Genomic DNA, 18,391 nt, shown 5'->3' on the forward strand with positions numbered 1-18,391 from the left:
TTTGGCCCGTTGTTTTTTACCCGGGCATCTCCATTTATAATATAGCCGCCATGGGTACATCTTCCCGAAGGTCAAACAAGACCCGCTCGGTTCAGCAAATTTTTCATCAAAACAATTGTTCGTGCAAACGTCAATTTCTATTTCTAATTACCACCTCTAATGGGTTTCAAGTACTTTAACTAGGATTTTACCACGCCTAATGTCGATGTGCTGACGTGGTTCATAACATTAGATTTCAAACGAATCCCATCCGTGTCTTTTCGAGTATCCGCTACAAAAGGGGAAACTCATGTTTTACCTCGAATACACGGTGTTCGCGAGACAAGAATCATAATAATCCTTTGTTTTATGAAGACTTTCGAACTTAAAATTCACCAACCTTTTGAATTTTTTTCAAACGTATCTCAGAGCATGAAACTATTTCGTGCATAGGTCACATAAGCAAGCTGATGTTGAGAAGCTGTCAATTTCGAACGGGTCTTGAAGTGAATCATCACAGATCTATATCGTATCAATAGTCTTTCTATGCGTGTCGGAGTTTTGTTATACTCTCCTAAAATATATATCATATTTATATATTAGAGTAGCTTGGGAAAATCGCAGAAAATAGTTCGAAACTAATGAAAATGTCTCAGCAAGTACGATTAGCCATGACATATGGGTTACAAAATAATTACATTATCTGTATACCGCAATTCAATAATGAGATTCTTTTTCTCTGCTATTTCTTTACGTAGCAAGTGGAGTAGTGACAACTATAGAGTGTATTTATCTCGTGTATTTACAACTAACTGTCAATACAAACTTTTTAATACTTTCACATTTACGAAAATCTTAGCACTTACCTTGCATTATTAATTAATTTCTCTCTAAATATGACTTTGCGCGTAAGGAAGAAAAGTTCAGCCCGATCCTGTAAAAATTATGCAAAAAAACAATCAATTATCACAATAACTTCGGCATAATTACATCATTATGCTTGAACGATTATACAAATTTAATGATCTTGGGTCTTGAATTATTACTAAAATCATTATTATTTTACTTATTAATAAAAAATTATTGAACAATTATTACTTAAATCAAGTTTACCTTTCTTGTTTTCTGTCGTTATTTAAAAGTAGTTATAATGTTCGCTGCTTGGAGCGCTACCTCCTGGCTGCAGAAAGCACATGTTCTAGGAGGCTATGTGAATGTGAACGAAGATTCTTTTACACCGGGTGGTGCTTCTATGTTCATGTAGCTGTGAAGAACAAAAATTAATTTCAGGTATTGTCAAGGTTTAATTTGATCAAAATTTATGTTATCGCAAAACTTCGAAGCTGTAAATATTAGATTCACGTTGGTGGGAAAACTTTTGATTTTTCACAATGAATAATTCTTGTTTCAAAGCAAAATTCAAAACTTAACCTATACTCGGGGATTTCATAAATTCTGCATATTTTGGTTATCAGTAATAGTAATACTTATTTTATATTATTAATTATTAATAATTTACATTATTAATGGAACTGTTATTAAATATACTTTACTTATAGTTTAATAAAAATCTTTCTCATAATGAGATATCTAATGTATTATATTTACTGTACTAAATTGTATGTATAATACTTGAGTAATAAATATGTTTCTTTATTTTTTAATCAGCCATGGTTCGTATGAATGTATTAGCTGACGCTTTGAAGTCTATCAACAATGCTGAGAAACGAGGCAAACGACAGGTTCTCCTTAGACCCAATAGCAAAGTGATTGTCAAATTCTTGACTGTCATGATGAAGCACGGTGAGTAAATTAACATTAATTTTTAAATAACTTTTGTTATAATTATGTATTGACAATATAAGTTTTCAATTCTAAAATGAAAAATTCCATTGTTATTTGACAATTCATGAGTATAAATATAAGTATTTAGTATTATATTATTATGCTTTTACTACCTTCATTAAAATACTTCTATCCTTACGATTGTTTTCAATCAAATTAGTTTAAATCATAAATTTGACTACTTCTAGTTTTATTTCACATGATTGTTAAATTTTAAATGAATAATTTCATGGTTCTAGGTTACATTGGCGAGTTTGAGATTGTCGATGACCATCGCAGTGGAAAGGTAGTTGTAAATTTAACTGGAAGATTGAACAAATGCGGTGTTATCAGCCCTCGTTTCGATGTACCAATCACACACATTGAAAAATGGACCAATAATCTACTCCCAAGTAGACAATTTGGGTAAATTTAATTGTTTTTTGGCCATTGTTTATTATTTAATATTATACATACTCATTTGTACATATTATTTCAGTTATGTCGTATTGACCACAAGTGGAGGTATTATGGATCATGAGGAGGCCAGGAGAAAACATCTCGGAGGAAAAATCCTTGGATTCTTCTTCTAAATTAATTTTGTAAATGTTACAAAAATATTATTGACAACAATGTTATATTTAATATAAATAAATGTCAGTATCTTTATAAAATTTGTTATTTTTCTTTAAAAATGGAGTGGATTATTTCTTTGTAACCCATGAATATTATCGCTTATTGATAAATTATGCAAAAAAGGTACAAAAGAGTATGATTAAGAAGTACGATTAAAAATTGAGAAAGTGATGGAATTTTGTACAAGTAAAAATTTGTAATTTGTAACTGCATGTATGAAATATTATGGGATACTATACATTGAAAATTACATTAAAGTTTTTATCTCAACTTCAGAACATTGTACTATCGTTTTTTTAAAACGATCGATAATATCGTTTTTTTAATTCGAAATGTAAGGTTCGGTTCAAAATCGATAGATGTCGGCACTCGGCAGTCAGTTGGGCCGCGTAAGCGCTGGCAAAGTCAGTCCATACAATGTGATATCGCTGCTTAAATGCGATAATAGAAACATTATCTATTTTATAGGAAAATTTCTTTATGATATCGAATGTAAAATTTAATATACGGATACTAAGTATTATAGATTTAAGCTTAATTATAAGAATCAATATGTAATATAAATATACGTTTGTATTTCGCGCTATTTTGTATTATACGTGGCTATGTACAAATTTCTTTGTGTTGCCAATAAAACTATATTCAAGTCAAGTCAAGCCGCGTAAGCGAGCGCTCAGCACGACACGATGCTCATTTCGTACGCGAAACGATCGGAAAGAATCGGGACTCTGACGCGACCAACGAGGCTCGAGCTACAAGGGACTACGGTGCCGCCTCGGTAATCGCGAGCGTAGATTGGCTGGCGGGGCGCATTCCACAGGCTGCCGAGTCGCGGCGGGAGCTACAGCGCCGTTGCTGCTGGCTTTGCACGACTCGCACCAGCCGCATAACGCGCGCGAGCGCCTGCAATCGCGTATCGTGCCTACACGTCGCTCGCTCCAACGCGCCCACCCAAACAAATCCTATACGATCGAATGTGTAATATACGCTACTACGTAAGGCGATATTTTACGTGCTCGGTCCGAGCGACAGTCGATCCCTCAAACTGTGCAAACTGACAACTCAGGTCAGTGTGTGTGTACGTGCGTTTGCCTCGATTCGAGCAAACATAATTGAAGTGTCCAAAAGCGACTCGCGAGCAAAATAGTATACATCGAGAGTGTTGTGCGCGATTGTGTAGGCTCTCCCATGCAACGCGAAAGGCTCACCCAAAGTAAAAGTTTGTGTTGGTTTTACCTGTGCGAGTGTGCCTAGGCTGCAGGGGCTTCTCGTGCTGTAGCCGTGTTTGTGTGTGCTCTGCTCGTGTGTAGCGGCAGCGCCATAGTTTACCTGTGCCGTGTGCGCTCGGCCTCGTTCGGTCTCTTTTTACCAAGCCAATATACCGTCCATCTCGGGCTGTGCACGCACACGCCGTAACACACCTTGTACACCTCAACCTGGTGGAGACTGTAGCTAGCTGCATCGGAGAATTGGCTGCCGTTGACAGTGGTCCCATTGGTGTACTTCCAGTTCACTGCACCCGAGCGAACTTTTGACAGCGCGTTCTTATCTCTAGAATTCGATAGTTGTTTGTTCGAACATTTTACGCGCGGAGCATGCCGCTCACATAGAGTCTCGCCGCGGTCGAGCCAATTATCGCGTATTACGGTGCCGCACGCTCGTGCGGATCAAGAGGATGCATCCAAGGATCAGGACGCTACGCCCCGAGCTTGGAGCAGTCGCCACATCGTGCCTGGCGACCTCGACGACCTGATAACCGTGATAAGAAGAAAAAAAATAGTGCATGCTGCAATTTGTGTTACGCGTCAGTGCATCGTGACCGAGTGCGCCGAACGCCAACTGATCCTCTCGAGGATCAACAAGAGCAGTGTGACGAGTGATTTTGTGAGTGTCCCGGTGTGCCCTAGCTCGTTGACCTACAGCACAATGTCGAAGGACCCAGAGAGCAGCATCAAGCGGCGCCGGCCCTTTGGGCCCGCTGCAACCGTTGCCGCCATCGTCTTACTGCTGGCACTGTCTTCCAGTGCCTCTGCATCAGGTTGGTATTCTTAAACTTGCTAGTTGTAATAATCGTCGTACAATGATACAAGCGATTTCCTTTCGGAAGCCACCGACTCGTCCGACACATGTTTTTTTCTTTTCATATTGGCACAGCTTTTCGCGTTCGAAAAATTATGTTGGCGTGTTTTAAGCCGCGCGTCACAGGTGACTTACAGTGTCAACCAAGTGCTCGCCGCTCGAGTAAAATTCGATTGTTTCGTTCGTTCTTTCCCGACGAAATGACACATCTGCTTGTTATGAGTGGCGGCTAATCGTCGCGCAATTGTTTCGTTCCCCCCGCGCTCTGCCGGACAAATAGTCGTTTCTCATAACTCACAAAGGCGTCTTCAAATGCCTTGGCTATGGAATTATTTAACGAGGTACACACTGAGCACGGGTCAAGCAGGTTGCTCGCTAGTTTTTACTCACGCACCAAGCGCAATCTTTAGGCAAAGTACCAATCGATGAAGAACAACCAAAAAGGAACCGTCCATCGATAGGATTTCGACGAGAGATGAGCTAATAGCCACGTTATGCCGAGAGTCTATAAGTACGCGAGAGTAGCGTTAAGTAAGAAGATCGAGAAGAGAGCGGCGAAGCGCAAACTGAAATCATTGCTCAATTAGTCTCGATTTTATGCGGGGCTAATGCGTGGCAATTGATTTGAACTCGCGGACGCGCGTACCCGTGTGTGTCTACGTTTCAAATGCCTCGTGAGCTCGTGATGTGTGGCGGGACACCCTCACGCACGTCGAAATTTATGTACAGCAGTGCGAGTGATGAGTGAGTGACTAGCGAAAGAGTCCCGTTCGATGCCATGTCATGCTCTTTACACATTCGGATTTCAAATACAGCTACATGCGTGATCTCGAAGCAGCAACGCCTCGAGCTGCGGACGTAAACTCGAGAGCGTCCGCGACGTGTGAACAAAAGTCCGAGCAGGCCTTATCTGTTTACCTGCCGAGCGATAATCGTCGATTAAGCGGATAATCGAAGCGAGGCAGCTCATACTTTAAAGACTCGAATCGAAGACTCGAGCCGCTATATATTCATCCAACAGTCAAATAAAAGCCCATAACTTGCGTAAGCGAGAGTGCGCTTTGACTTATTACGGCAGCTGCGCGGCGATAATAGGAATTTCGACGCTTTGATCGTACGCGCCTGACCCACATATCTAATACACACGCGAGCTGGAATCGAGCGAGTCTCGTTTGTTTTCGAGCCACATTTACTGTACTCGTGCACTGGATAGTTTCAATTGTCGCGTGCCAAAACGGACTCTTGGGATCTTCCCATTGAGCGGACTCTCGCGCTGCTGATGCCGTAGTTGTTTCCTATTATTACACGTTGTTTGTAGCGCGCGTTAATTGCTCGCGAGCACGCGGCCTTTCGCTATCGCGCCCAGTTCTCTCGCTTACACCGTTCATATCGCTTGTACAATAAAAAACTAATCTTTTTCTATTTATGCCGTGTGCCCTGCACGGTATTTCCTGCTGCATCGAGCCTCATATACGGATTCGGCAGTCTCACGGTAACGAAAAATCTTGATTCTAATTGTTAAATTCGAAAGTTGGCTAATACTTCGAGAAGCAGGACCGAGAGAGAATTTTCGTTTGTCGAGTCTCTAGGATAAATAAGCAGAGATGCTCGACATATTATAAGTACGGCTGCTGCGGCTACGTATGCGAATGTATCGCGTGTGCGTCTGGCGCCCAATAGAAAGCCCCGCGGGCGGAAACAGAACGAGAAAAGGAGAGAAAGAAAATCTCTGTGTGTTTAGATCTTGTTTTTTTCTCCCGCCAACAGCTCGATCGCTGCTCGCTCCTGAACAAAAGAGCCCGACTCTCCACATACGCGCTGAGTTTGATCCCTCAGAGCCCAGCCGCGCTGACGTTGCCACATCGTACAAACTCTGTATTATATACATTCACAGACGCCGAGTCTGTTCGAACCTCCGTGCATACATGTATTATGTGCAGAGCCGATCGATGCGTCATTAAAGTCTCTCGATTTCTATGATATGGAGCCTAATTTTCAACATAAAAGTGCACAACTATATACTTCTGCAGCGAAGGTATAAATGTATGCTCATTGAACTACATGATATACTTCCATGCAGAGTTTATAAAGCTGTCCTTTCACCCACTACATGTATAGTTGTTCAATAGACCCCGATGCGTCCCCCTCTGTGGTATCCCCATTCCCCACCACCTAACTTCTAGTTTCATGTATCTCAATGTTCACTGTGAATGTAATAAATACAATTTATCCTTCCACCGTAATATTCACATTAGATTCATAAGGAGCCCCCGAAAAGAATTTTTATTGGTTCTCGGACAATTTCTCTCCGTACACGATTGACGGTTCATATTATTCGAGTACTTTTCTATGTATCAATAAAATCTCAAGCACGTCTGTAAAATTGATTAATTAGATCAATATTCAACGATCTACCGCGTACACATGAATCAAATTTTTGATGTCATGGAATCGTAGTCAAATTTTTCAAAGCTACGTTTTTGATCGTTCTACTTTTCGCATTTTTAATTTGGAAAAAAATTAATTAAAACTCAGAGCTGTGCGTTCACATCGATTTGCTAAACATTTTGACTCTCAACGCTGCTGGATATTCGCACAAAGCAATAGCTGTACAACACGGCGGATACGCTCATTTATTTCACGCACTTTTTCAAATCAAACAATGTAAGTCTCTCCTTGGTTTACTTCCATTGATAAATAAAATATGTACTAACTCAAAAGAAGTCGAAATAAAATTCTGCCCCATGCACACACGCCAATATGCTTTTGAATTGAATTGCGCTTCTTCAATGAAATTTTTTTTTCAAGCTGACCAAAGACCAGAAAATCACAACGACCCTTCAATATACCTTGGTGCAATTTTGACCTATTTTTTCCTTTCTTTTTCTGAGAGACTTGTATTTTTCCAAATCTTAATTCTACTCCAAGTTCCGATGTGTATTCAAAAATGTTCATTCGTTCCAGCCTTGCTTAACACAAAGCACTTTTTTGATAACAATCATGCAGAGTACATTACTTATTCAGCGAGTGCTGCAAAATGAGAAAATCAGTCAGTCGAAGTGAACTGAGAGGCGAGCATTCATGAGTGCCGGTAAAAAGTATCGTTAAAGCAAAGAAAGAAAAAGGGAAGGAGATGAAATGTGGACAGTGTGAAAAAATTGCTGGCGTGCCAAATGACGACCTCAGCGTATACCGCGTGGTTTTTCTTAATTTCCCGCCGCACGACTTGGCGACGTTAGCACGGCATTACGTTATATACACAGAGCCTTGGTCGAGTAAAAAGTGTGGCGTATGCGTGTGTGTGTGCTCGCACTGAACACTATAATATAATAGAAGTCATGAAGCGCCCGTCCATGGGAACTGTTGCGGTCGAGTTAACAAACTTGTGTAGTCTCTGTAAATATACCTACACACACACACAGCAGGAACGAGCTAAGCAGGAGAGGTAAGAATAAGAGGCATTGCACTAGAGCAAGATAGGTTTCGAAGCGAGCGAGCCAGGAGAACAGCGCGGCCGAGCGTCGAAAAAATAAAGCATCGGACGAGCCTGGCAGCGGGGCCATATAATTATACCTGAACTTTTGGCCAGTCCGCGCGCAGGGTTGGGCTTCTCGGCCGCAAAAACAATGAAAAAGTCGCTGCTGCCGCGTCCTGTATACTAAGGAGGGCGAGACGTTCTTGGGCGCATTTGTGCGCTCAGGTGCGAGGCGGCGGGTGACTATGCGCTTCGCTGTCTTCGCCTTTGCGCTCGCTGTACTCTCGCGTACAATAAACCAGCTGCATGGCACCTTTTATCGTTTCTAGGGCCCAGAAAGTGTCGTCTTACAGTAAGTAGCAGGTTGCAGCCTTTCACTTCTTCTCCGGCTGACGCGCGCTTCTTCTAGCTCGCGTTCTATATTATTCTCTTGCACATTTCGAGCTCGATATTCTTTCAAAACAGGTTTTTGGCGAACCATCTCGGCAGCAGCAGCAGCGTGCACCCTTCGATGATGTCCGTTCTCGCGATTTTACGATGCGACTCGCGACGCTTTTTCGTTGCTCGTGCATCAATTTCTGTATCTCGGTCCGCGACTATTAAGAGACAGCCCACATGCTCCCCGTGCCAACAACAACTAGTGACGAATTTTTTCATATTGTAGGCGAATCAAACGGATGACTGAGTCTACGAAATTTCAATGCCAAGAATGTGCCCGCTTCTGTTACCAGTCCAGCTTCTTGTGTTTCTGCATTCTTATGCGAGAGCTTTCTTTCTGTCTATACATGCTTTTAACTTCTCGTGTGGACTTGGTGGTATTTTGCAAATCGATGTATTTCTATTCATTTTTCTATTTGAAATTGAACTTTGACAACAATTGTTGAAAAAAATATAGATGTTTCACATAAAAAAAACTGTTAAACTTCGTAATTTAACGGATTAGTAGCATGCATAAGAAAGTGGTAGCTCTACATTTAATGCAAGACCACAAAAACGAGGAAAGCTCATTATTTCCTTTTCGGTGTTTTTGTAATAGTCGAGACATTATTTCCGTGGGAGTTTCAGGATGCATGAAGTTACACCTTATATAAATGCGCGTAACAATCCCTTTACGCACTTACATACTCAATAAACGCTTTCTATCCTTGTGAATTTTCTTGGAAGCAAACCATCTCGGCTAGTCCATTAAATGCACTAAATGAGGCGCCGTGACGTACTGGTTGTGTCAAATGCAGCAAAAAAATAGAAGCACGACGAAAAGACACGTTGAACTATATGTTGAATTTTTTATTTCAAAACCAGCGTATAAGTAGATAATGTTTTTTTCTGTCTCTGTTCCGGTGATTATACAATTATTGCTGGACGATAAGGATGATGCGTCGCGTTTGAATGTGCATACACACGTAGGCACACGTGCGTGCATGTGTACACATTTTGTCCTCGAGCGGACGTGGTAGTCATCGTCGCCGCTATTCTCTCTCTCTCTCCTGGCCGTACGCGTCGCTCTTAGCTTGCTTTTCTCGCTCGACGATGCACTTCTCTTGTGATTACATCAATTTGATTCTGTATACTATATACGGCTTGATATACTCGCTATTTGCCGAGGCTATGCGATGCTTAGATGCTCGCACGCACGGCTTCTCTCGTCAATGGCGACTCGCGCGCGGCGTTGATACGCACGGCAGCAGTCCGCAAGTCAGTCCGTATATACTGTATATATTGCGCGATTATATTGGATTGCGACTTTGCCGTCTCTCTTTTCCTCTCTGTCTCGTATAGTCGCTGTTTCTCTTGCTCTTTGATCGGCCGTAAACGTTTATTGCCGATCCATGCGATCTCGCAGACTCGTTTCAAGGACTTTGCGCGCACACTCTATATTATATACATATAAGCACACACGCACGCACCAACACAAACAGTTCGGTGTAGTACGCCTATATCCAGTCATGCCTATAGGCCTCCGTGTCTATATAGTACGTGCCAGGCGAAGCCTTTTACTCGCGCCTGCAGCAGGAGCAGCAGCGGCAACCCCTCTCTAACTCCATCTCTCATTCTCTCTCGTCCAAGTTGCAACTGCGCGGCCTGCAATCATTTCTTCCTGCAGAGAAAGGACATGTATATTTCGCGCAAAGTCGACCTGCACATACACATACAGATATAATGTGTAATATGTTCTGCGTGCAAAGAGCGATTCTCCGTAGTCGAGTAAAACTGAAGCTGAGCGACGTGTTAAACCCTCGCTTAGGAGCCCGAAAAAAGTCCTGCTTAATCCGTGTACGCGCTGCGCGAGAGTTTGTACGTGTTGGTATAGTGCACGATATCGCAGTCACGCTCGGACGGATACGTGCACCTTATACAGCTCGGATCTATACGTGGTTGCTCGCTCGACGTGTGCGTGCAGTCTAGTATCACTAACGCCTTGGCTCATAATAATGCATAATTATAATGCACTGCGGCGTGTAGCCCTGAAAGTGAAATCATCGACAGAAGTCGAGCGCAGCGATAATCGTGCTCCAACTCTTGTTTTTTGTGCCCAATGTGCTGCTACTGCTGCTGTTGCAGCAAACTCAGTATCAAACTATATCCGCTCGATCTCGTCACCATGCACACAGCTGAAAAACTCTCGAGATTCGCTTCGAAGCAGGACTCATGCGCACGCGAAGAAAGAAAGAGAGAAGAGCAGTAGCTCTCTGCGGTAACGGTCCGAAATATTCGGATTCTGGCTCGATTCGCGCTCGGCGAGAGCGAGCTCGGGATGAGTCACGGCGTTCGCCACAAAGCGCGCATTCAAATGTTTTAAGTAGCGTCGAAAGAGCCTGACACGTGGTCACGCGAAGAATGTCGACGTATTTCGCGCGCGCGCAGGCTTCCTCTGCAAACACAATACTGAATCTGTGTTGTAAAGTCATAATTCTTCGAGTTCGGGACGCCTTGGTTAATGTCCGATCCAGGACGCGCTTCTCGCGCAGCCGTCTTCTCTCTGCCACGATATAGGGACGATAAAAAAGCTACTGTTATAAGCAGCGTTAGCGATTTCAGTCGTAGTATTCGCGATCCTATGGAAACTCGAATCTAGATTTTAGCTACGGCCTACGTTCGACTCCTCGTTGCATATAAGTAACCGTTATAAGCTGTTTAAGCCGATAGCTGCTGCTGCTGCTGCAGATCATTCCGAAGACTCGTGAACTCTGTCATGCGTGTGCCAAACATACAGCCAGAGCTCGTCGTGTAATTACACAGCTCGCGAAATAAGCTGAGCACTATATATAGTTTCTCTCTCCAGGACCGAGATACATCCTTCAAAGTGCGCGAGCTAATGCTAGTTTTCCGTCTATTGTACGCACACTCGGGCCTTTTTTCTAGGATTTTAGCATCGCGCCAAGTGTGCTCCGTTGCTACACATAAATTACGCCGCGCTACACACACTGTAACGCCATACATTATCATCTTCTCCGTAGGCTGCATCCTTGGGAACGAGTCACGCTCTTATCTTCTTGACTCACTTCAATGCTGCCTAAGCGATTACGAAAATTTTTATTCATGAGTATTACGTGTATAGGTATAGAAACTCCAAATTTCTTTTCGAGATTAATGCAGAAAAACCTGGCACATTTTTTTGGAGTTTCTCGAAAAAATGTCGAGTTTTTATTAATGCAAATTCATATCGTTATGTCTGATTTATTCTATACATGTTAGCAAACATGTACCGTTCTTGGCATTACGAAAGATGTGCAATTGGCCGATGACGATTTCTCCAATGGCTAAACTCAACTCGCCTTGTCGCATATGCTTTTGCAAACATATCTATGTCAAATTGCTCATTGCTGCAAGAGATTTCATCGGAAAACGTGCGGGGCTGTCGCGCGGCGTTTCTCCAAAGCAGCTACATTGACAACGCTATGCCCATACGAGGGAGAGAAAGAGAGTACAAGTATGCACCACGTACACATGCAAGTGCTTATTAATTGAATGCAATCTCGGGGTGTGTAATTGCATTCAATTGTAGAAGCTATCCGCGCGAGTAGGCATTGCTGTTGCTGCCACTGCCACTGCTTCTCTCGTTGTAGTGATTTAAACGACAGCTGCAGCCTACTGAAGATGCAGACCCAAAACGGCATTGAAGCGAGCCAGCAGCCGCAGCGCAGGACGCTCGAATACGAAATCTCAACACATTCAGACTCGGAGTTTGTGTGTGTGTGTGTGTAAACGAAAACAGAAATACACGACGAGGCAAAAGTTAAGGAGACGAAGAAAGAAAGAGGGGAGAATCGCAGGAGAGAAGAAGCAGAAGAAGAAAGAGAGAAGTGTGCTGCACTATACTGGTGTATGTGTTTGCGCGCGCGGGGCCAGTGACCGCCCCTCTCTTTTTCTCTCTCGCTGCCACGGCCTCCTCTGCCCTTCTCGTATACCTACATATGATTATTATACAGATATAGTGCAATACTATGGCTGCTGCTGCTGCTGCCGATGTTGCCAATGTTGCTTAGGAGATTCTCCTCCTCTCTTACCACGTAGAGTCACTGCCTCGCACAGATTCGCTCGCTTCAAGTATTATACCTATATTCACAGACAACACAGCTTGAATCTCCTCCGCGCGGTCTCGCCCGAAATTTTTTTGTCCTCGTCGTTCGCACACGCGCAGCAGCAGATAATGTGCGAGGTGTGCGTATAGTAGTATGTTGTATGTACTGCGCGCGTAGCGGTTTCCAAGCCAGCGCTTCACGCTGTGCATAACTTATGAGCTCCGAAAAATTCTTGTTCCTCGCGATGACCGCCGCGTTGTTGATGCTGCTGCTACCGACTCGATGCTGCTGCAGTGCCTTTGCTTTCTCGCGAATACATACGCTCTTGCGACCAAGATCGAAGATTACGCGGGGACTTGTGACCGGGACTGGTAATGTACGCGTAACGGAAAATTCAAAAAGCCGCGATAAAATTACACTGACCCGATTTTTTGAAAATTCGTTTATCGGATACTAACATACATTGAAATGATCATTCTTTAAACTCCAAGTCGTGTATGATTTCAATACTTGCTTTAGGCGTTTTACGCTCATTCACCGCCTCGTCAAAATTGACGTCTGGTCAACAGGTATACGCAAGGCTCACCGCCATGATACAAACGATCTAGAGAGCTAATTCGGATGGTGAATCCATTCACTCGATGATCCTATTATAGCTTCAAAACATGGCTCGTTTGTGTAATAACCGGTGGATGTCTAGTGAAACACCATTTCATTACTCGTCGAGTGGCTTTTTCATTAATTTTATGTCTTTGTCACGAGGCAATCGAACTGGCGCGCGGTGTACATTACACGCTGCACTGGCAAGCTCGTCGATGCAGACGCGCTCAAAGACGAAAAACGAGGGCCCTCGAGCGTTGACGTATATCGACCACTGGAACGATGCCAGCCGAGTCGTCAATGAAGTTTAGCCGGACTAATAGCCGCACGAAGCGTGTACAAGAGCATACAGTTCGCGTTGCTGCGGCAGCAGTCGCGCGACTCGCCGCCGCAATCCGTGACTCGCCGCTGCCTGCCGGCGCTGCACCCACACCTTTATACACGCACGTGAATTACCCACGTCTATTTTTCTATCTTTTTGAAAAAAGCAAAAACGGATTCACGCTTACTGAGCAGTGCTCGATCGACGAAACAATGAAAAAACCATTTCGCTGACCGAGTGCGTACCATGGATGCACTTTACGAAATTCAACAACTGTGACGCCTAATTCATCGTTCGTATTATGAGCGGTTTATTGATGAGAATAAGTAAAACATTTGAGAAAATTTCTATGATGTTAGTTCTTTCTTTGATCGCTGTTTCTGAACAGAAAATTTTTATAACTTAGTAAATGTAAAAGTAAATTTAGATAACAATGAAAATTAAACCAAAATGTAAGTAATATGTAGAAATTCTTATGAATGACTCCATGTGTCAAGTGTCAAGTCCTTATGATCAATTGATTTGCTTGCAATGAATGCAAAGCTATGATAAGTTATTCGCATTCCTGCCTTTCATTCATGCGCGCAATCTTCTTATTCACTACAGCATTCACTGCTTGGATTTACTGTGATCCACTTTATCGAGCACCTGCGAGTCCGCACTTGTAAACTTTTGCGGATTGAAGCAAAACCTCAAACTCATTATGAGTGCATTTGGCTGTATATTATTTTTCCTGACTTCCAGTTCCATTGATAGGAGAACTTTGTTGAAAACTATTTCACAATTGCATGTGAAAATTGAAAAAACGTAAGTTGGTAATGATGCTATTTTTTAGTCACGTACTTACGGACGAGATGAAATTGTGCGAATGAGCGCAAAGTGGTGTACTATGCTGAGCTGCGCATGCATTCATGTCGTGGGAGGTCGAAAACAACCCATCGACAGTAAAAATAAATGAAATAATAGCTATAAGTGAACCGGTAATATTGATTCTTTAAACGAAGATTTTTTTGTACGAAATGGTGCTTGTGGACATAAAAATGCGAAACATCGAAAGATTTTGGGAAAGTTAAACATTTTGTTAAATATGATTTTAAGTCAAACAAAGCTGAAGCCATGAAATTACATTTCATTGTCGCATACTTATGTTTAGTGCGTCGAGTGATGTTTGACGTACCAATTTTGAGTACGGATGCTGCAAACACTCGATCATCACTGTTTGCATAGTTTATCATTGATATACTCGTATAACAGAACAGAGATCGTTCCAGATGTTGAGAACGTTATGCTTTTTTCCTTCTCTTTGATCTTCTAGCGTGAGATGAACAATATTTTAAGGGATTACGCCGTGTATGTTTACAACTTAGTTCTCTATAAATTTCACTGCCGAAAAAAGTTGAATTCGTGCTCAAGATTTGATGAAGTCATGCGAGTGTGCTTTTAAAAGTCGTTGAAAATCTGGAGTCTAGACAACTTCGGCGGGGATACATCCGCCTGCCGGAGACTCATGTATACGCGAACGAAGCACTGCTTCTTCTTCGCTTTTTCTTCTGCAGCTACTGCAACGCGTAACGACCTATTCCTTTTCTTTTCAATCTCTCGACTGTGTGTGGTGGAACAACAAATAAGTATAAGAGAATAAAAAGAGGGAGACAGAAATATATAGTGAGAGAAAGAGAGCTCATTTCCTGTAGTATGACTTTTAATTAGAATACGTGCGATCTCCTATCAACTTGTATTGTTCGCTCGTACTTTATATTTGAGAATTCTTGACTGTATGCAAGAATTCACGGAGCTTTCTACTTGCGATCGAGTTAATTGCTTTTTATTTCTAAATCATTTCGAACTCTACTTTTTGCCTTTTATCTTGCTCTTATAACTATATACGCGTAATTATGCCGCCGAGCTAAGTAACGATTCACTATGAAGTGGAAGCGCGAATTGCGTTGTCATTCTTATGGAACTTTCGTTAAAAACATTTTTACGTAAAAAAACGAGGCTCAAAAAAAACCGTAACAAAATTCTCGTTGAAAAAGAAAAGCTTATGTCGAGCCGTAAAAGTACGACCTTTTATGAGAGCGTTGAACGGAGCATTACGGACGTAACGTGCTCATCAGCTGTTACATCAGCTGTTCATTTGAAGAAGGGGATAGAAAATTAGATCGAAATTGTAACTGAATTCTTGAGTTTTACGACAACGACAATGAAAGAATGAAGAACAGTTGCTCTTCGTGTCACCAGCTCATTTATCGTACTGACTCTGCAGCTTAACCAGCTTGATCGTTATTATGGTTGAGGAATAGTTGGCCTTTCGAAGGAAAACTATCATGATCCGTCTTTTCCGCGAGTTTCATTCATATTGTTCAAGTGATTTATTCTTTTTTTTCTGCATCCGACTCTCAAGATGTTGAATTTGTATTTTCGCGCAGACTGTAATATCGCATGCGGCGTGCAGAGCTCGGTGACTTTTCTCGTCTTACGTCTATCCTCGAGCAATTGAGCCCGCAGTAATACGAGCCGTTTGTACGTAAATGCAAGCCGAGGCTCGAGAGTCGAGTGAAAACGAGTGACACTATAGAGACCTTTCCCCCTCCCCCTTCGTCTTCTGCTTCCTCAATCCTCTTTCTCATGAGCATACGACACTCGAATATTATAAGTGCGCAGTGTGTCAGTTCGGCTTGTTCAGCAACGAGTCGTTAGTCTTTTTTTCTTGAACGTCTCACTGTCGCCTTTCTCGGGATTCCAGCGGCGGATTATTAGATGTTAGCAATGGTAAAAATGCGGTCAACAGAGAAAAAGCCTAACGATTCGTACATGAAGAGTACGGTATAGGCATGATGCAGGTCGTTCTTACCACAATTGTTTCAATCCCTCATTATGTGAAATCGGCCCTCTAGTGGATCATTGCCGAGATTTGAGTCGAAAACTCGCCTTACCCTCAATTAACTCTATGTGACATTCGTTTTACTTTTAAGAACAGATGTTTATTTTTCAACCCATTCTTCTTTATCGTGTGAATTTATCAAGTTCATAAATAAATCACGACGAAAAAGTGCAGACACGAAGTTATTAAGCAGTGAATTATGAAAGAAAGTATCTCACAATTTTCTGAGTTTGTTGAGATGAACGTCGAGGTGTTATTTTTCTAATTTTCACTTTTTACGTCATTTGAAACTTGAAATGATCGCAAGCTCGATACAAAGTACCGAAAAAACTTGAAAAATAATACCCCCCGAGACAGCGAATCAAATCTTTGCTTGGAATCGCACGACCGGATATGTCGATACTTACTCGTTATTTGCGAACGCCGAGGACTCTTCAAGCTTGTACTTGTCTCTCGTTCTTTACTCCTCGCTGCAGTTGCCGGGCGTGCGACCACTTCGCATATCGCGATACGCATTGTAAAGAAAAACTCGACCCATTCGTCCTTTATTCGTATCTATTACTACAAGTGGTAGCTGCTGCTTCTACGGCTTACCTCTCCTCTCGAACCGCTCGAAAGCTCAATGCGCCTGGCTGCATTGATTTTGTATTACGAGACTACTTTATTAAATACCGTTTGAAGGAGCTCAGTCAGTAAGATTTCAGATCGAGTGTCTCTTGTTCTTTTTTTAATTTTGCACTTGAACTTTTTTTAAATTTCTACGAATCCGTGACTGCGTCTCATTGTTTTATCTCCTGTGCACAAACTTTGATTTGGTACATGGTGATGGACATTGAACAAGAGACGTGTGCTTTTCAAAACGATCGACCAGCTCAACAAAAGGTTGATGGACCGGAAGTGGTGACCGGCTCGGCAAGGGGTACCGAAATTCAGCAAGCCTTACAACGGCCTAGTGTATACCACTAATTTACCATTGCACGCGAGAAAAAGTTATCTGCGCGATTCATTCGCTCGTCTTGTATTTGTGTAACATTGAGATTGTCCCGACCCGATCGCATGAAAGTTTACCCAAAGAGTGTGCCTCACGAAACCAACCCATCTCATATTACATTAACCGCTTTTGTTTCATTGTTTAAAGAACGACAGATAACATGAAATCTGTAAAAAGTACATGATTTGTGAAAAATGTTGGATTTTCCTACTTGTCTATTTTGTAGAACATCAAATTTAAAAGTTAATATTAAAAATATAAATTGAAAAATTCATCGAATACACTAATAAATTTGATAATTGAATTATTACGTAAAGAACGTCGGTGCCTTTGTCTACTGCGCATCTGTTCCTCCGAAAAAATTAGTGCTCGTGTACTTGAGTATAGGAGCGCAAACTTGATAAAGTAACTTGCACATAATCCTTCTGAGAAACGTACTTAGCGTTCATTCACCGATTTAACAAGGTGTGATCGTTAACTGACCGTGAATATATATAGAGCTAGAGGCGCTTTCCTATGCTATTTGCGGCATATTTTTCTTTTCTACAAGAAAATGAACAACTTGTTTTCCTACACTAAAAATGCTAGAGTTCGAATTTCGTGTTGTGGTATGAAAAATTTTTCAGTAAAAAAACTTACCAAATTGCGCCTGACCAGAGATCAACAAATTACGAATTGAGGACGTGCGGTAGCAAATCTGCGAAACCAACTTGTTATCGCGCAATTTCACTGTAAATCTAGTGCATTGAATTTATTTTGCAATGCTAATAATTGCGAGTGAGTCGACCAGCGGTTGGATGAACTGATCCCCATTGAATGTAGCACAACAGATGTGAAAAGAGAACATCTTATCGATCTTCTTATCGAGACTTATTTCACTGATTCTAGAAACTTTTATTTTTTTCTATAATAATAATACCGTAAGATACTTGAGCAATTATTTGGTCAATTGTGATCAGTGTCATTTGTACTTTTGCGAGAGATTGTATTACGTAGACAGCAACTATCTTCATAATTTTTTGCCCTGTAAACTAGTTTTTTAGATTTTTTAATTTAAAATAAAAGCATAAGTCCTTTG

General features: G+C 41.9%; 2 protein-coding genes across 5 annotated transcripts in view; both read left to right on the plus strand.

Annotated features, from left to right (window-relative positions):
* The first annotated feature begins 1,158 nt into the window (after positions 1-1,158).
* LOC106649798 (40S ribosomal protein S15Aa-like) lies at positions 1,159-2,447 on the plus strand. Its single transcript, XM_014367423.2, has 4 exons — positions 1,159-1,269; positions 1,648-1,782; positions 2,064-2,229; positions 2,303-2,447. Exons 2-4 carry the CDS (start codon positions 1,650-1,652, stop codon positions 2,394-2,396), a joined length of 393 nt encoding a protein of 130 aa, XP_014222909.1. The 5' UTR covers positions 1,159-1,269; positions 1,648-1,649; the 3' UTR covers positions 2,397-2,447.
* Positions 2,448-3,346: 899 nt separating this feature from the next.
* Positions 3,347-18,391, plus strand: part of LOC106649857 (protein sidekick) — a 41,573-nt gene continuing 26,528 nt past the window's right edge. For all 4 annotated transcript variants that reach the window (XM_014367534.2, XM_014367535.2, XM_014367536.2 and 1 more), the window contains exon 1: positions 3,347-4,477. In XM_014367534.2, the coding sequence (XP_014223020.1) occupies positions 4,366-4,477 (112 nt within the window). In that variant the 5' untranslated portion in view covers positions 3,347-4,365. The remainder of the gene's footprint in view (positions 4,478-18,391) is intronic.

The sequence above is a fragment of the Trichogramma pretiosum genome, unplaced genomic scaffold (genome assembly GCF_000599845.2).
Source record: "Trichogramma pretiosum strain Unisexual culture from Peru unplaced genomic scaffold, Tpre_2.0 scaffold12, whole genome shotgun sequence".
NCBI lineage: Eukaryota > Metazoa > Arthropoda > Insecta > Hymenoptera > Trichogrammatidae > Trichogramma > Trichogramma pretiosum.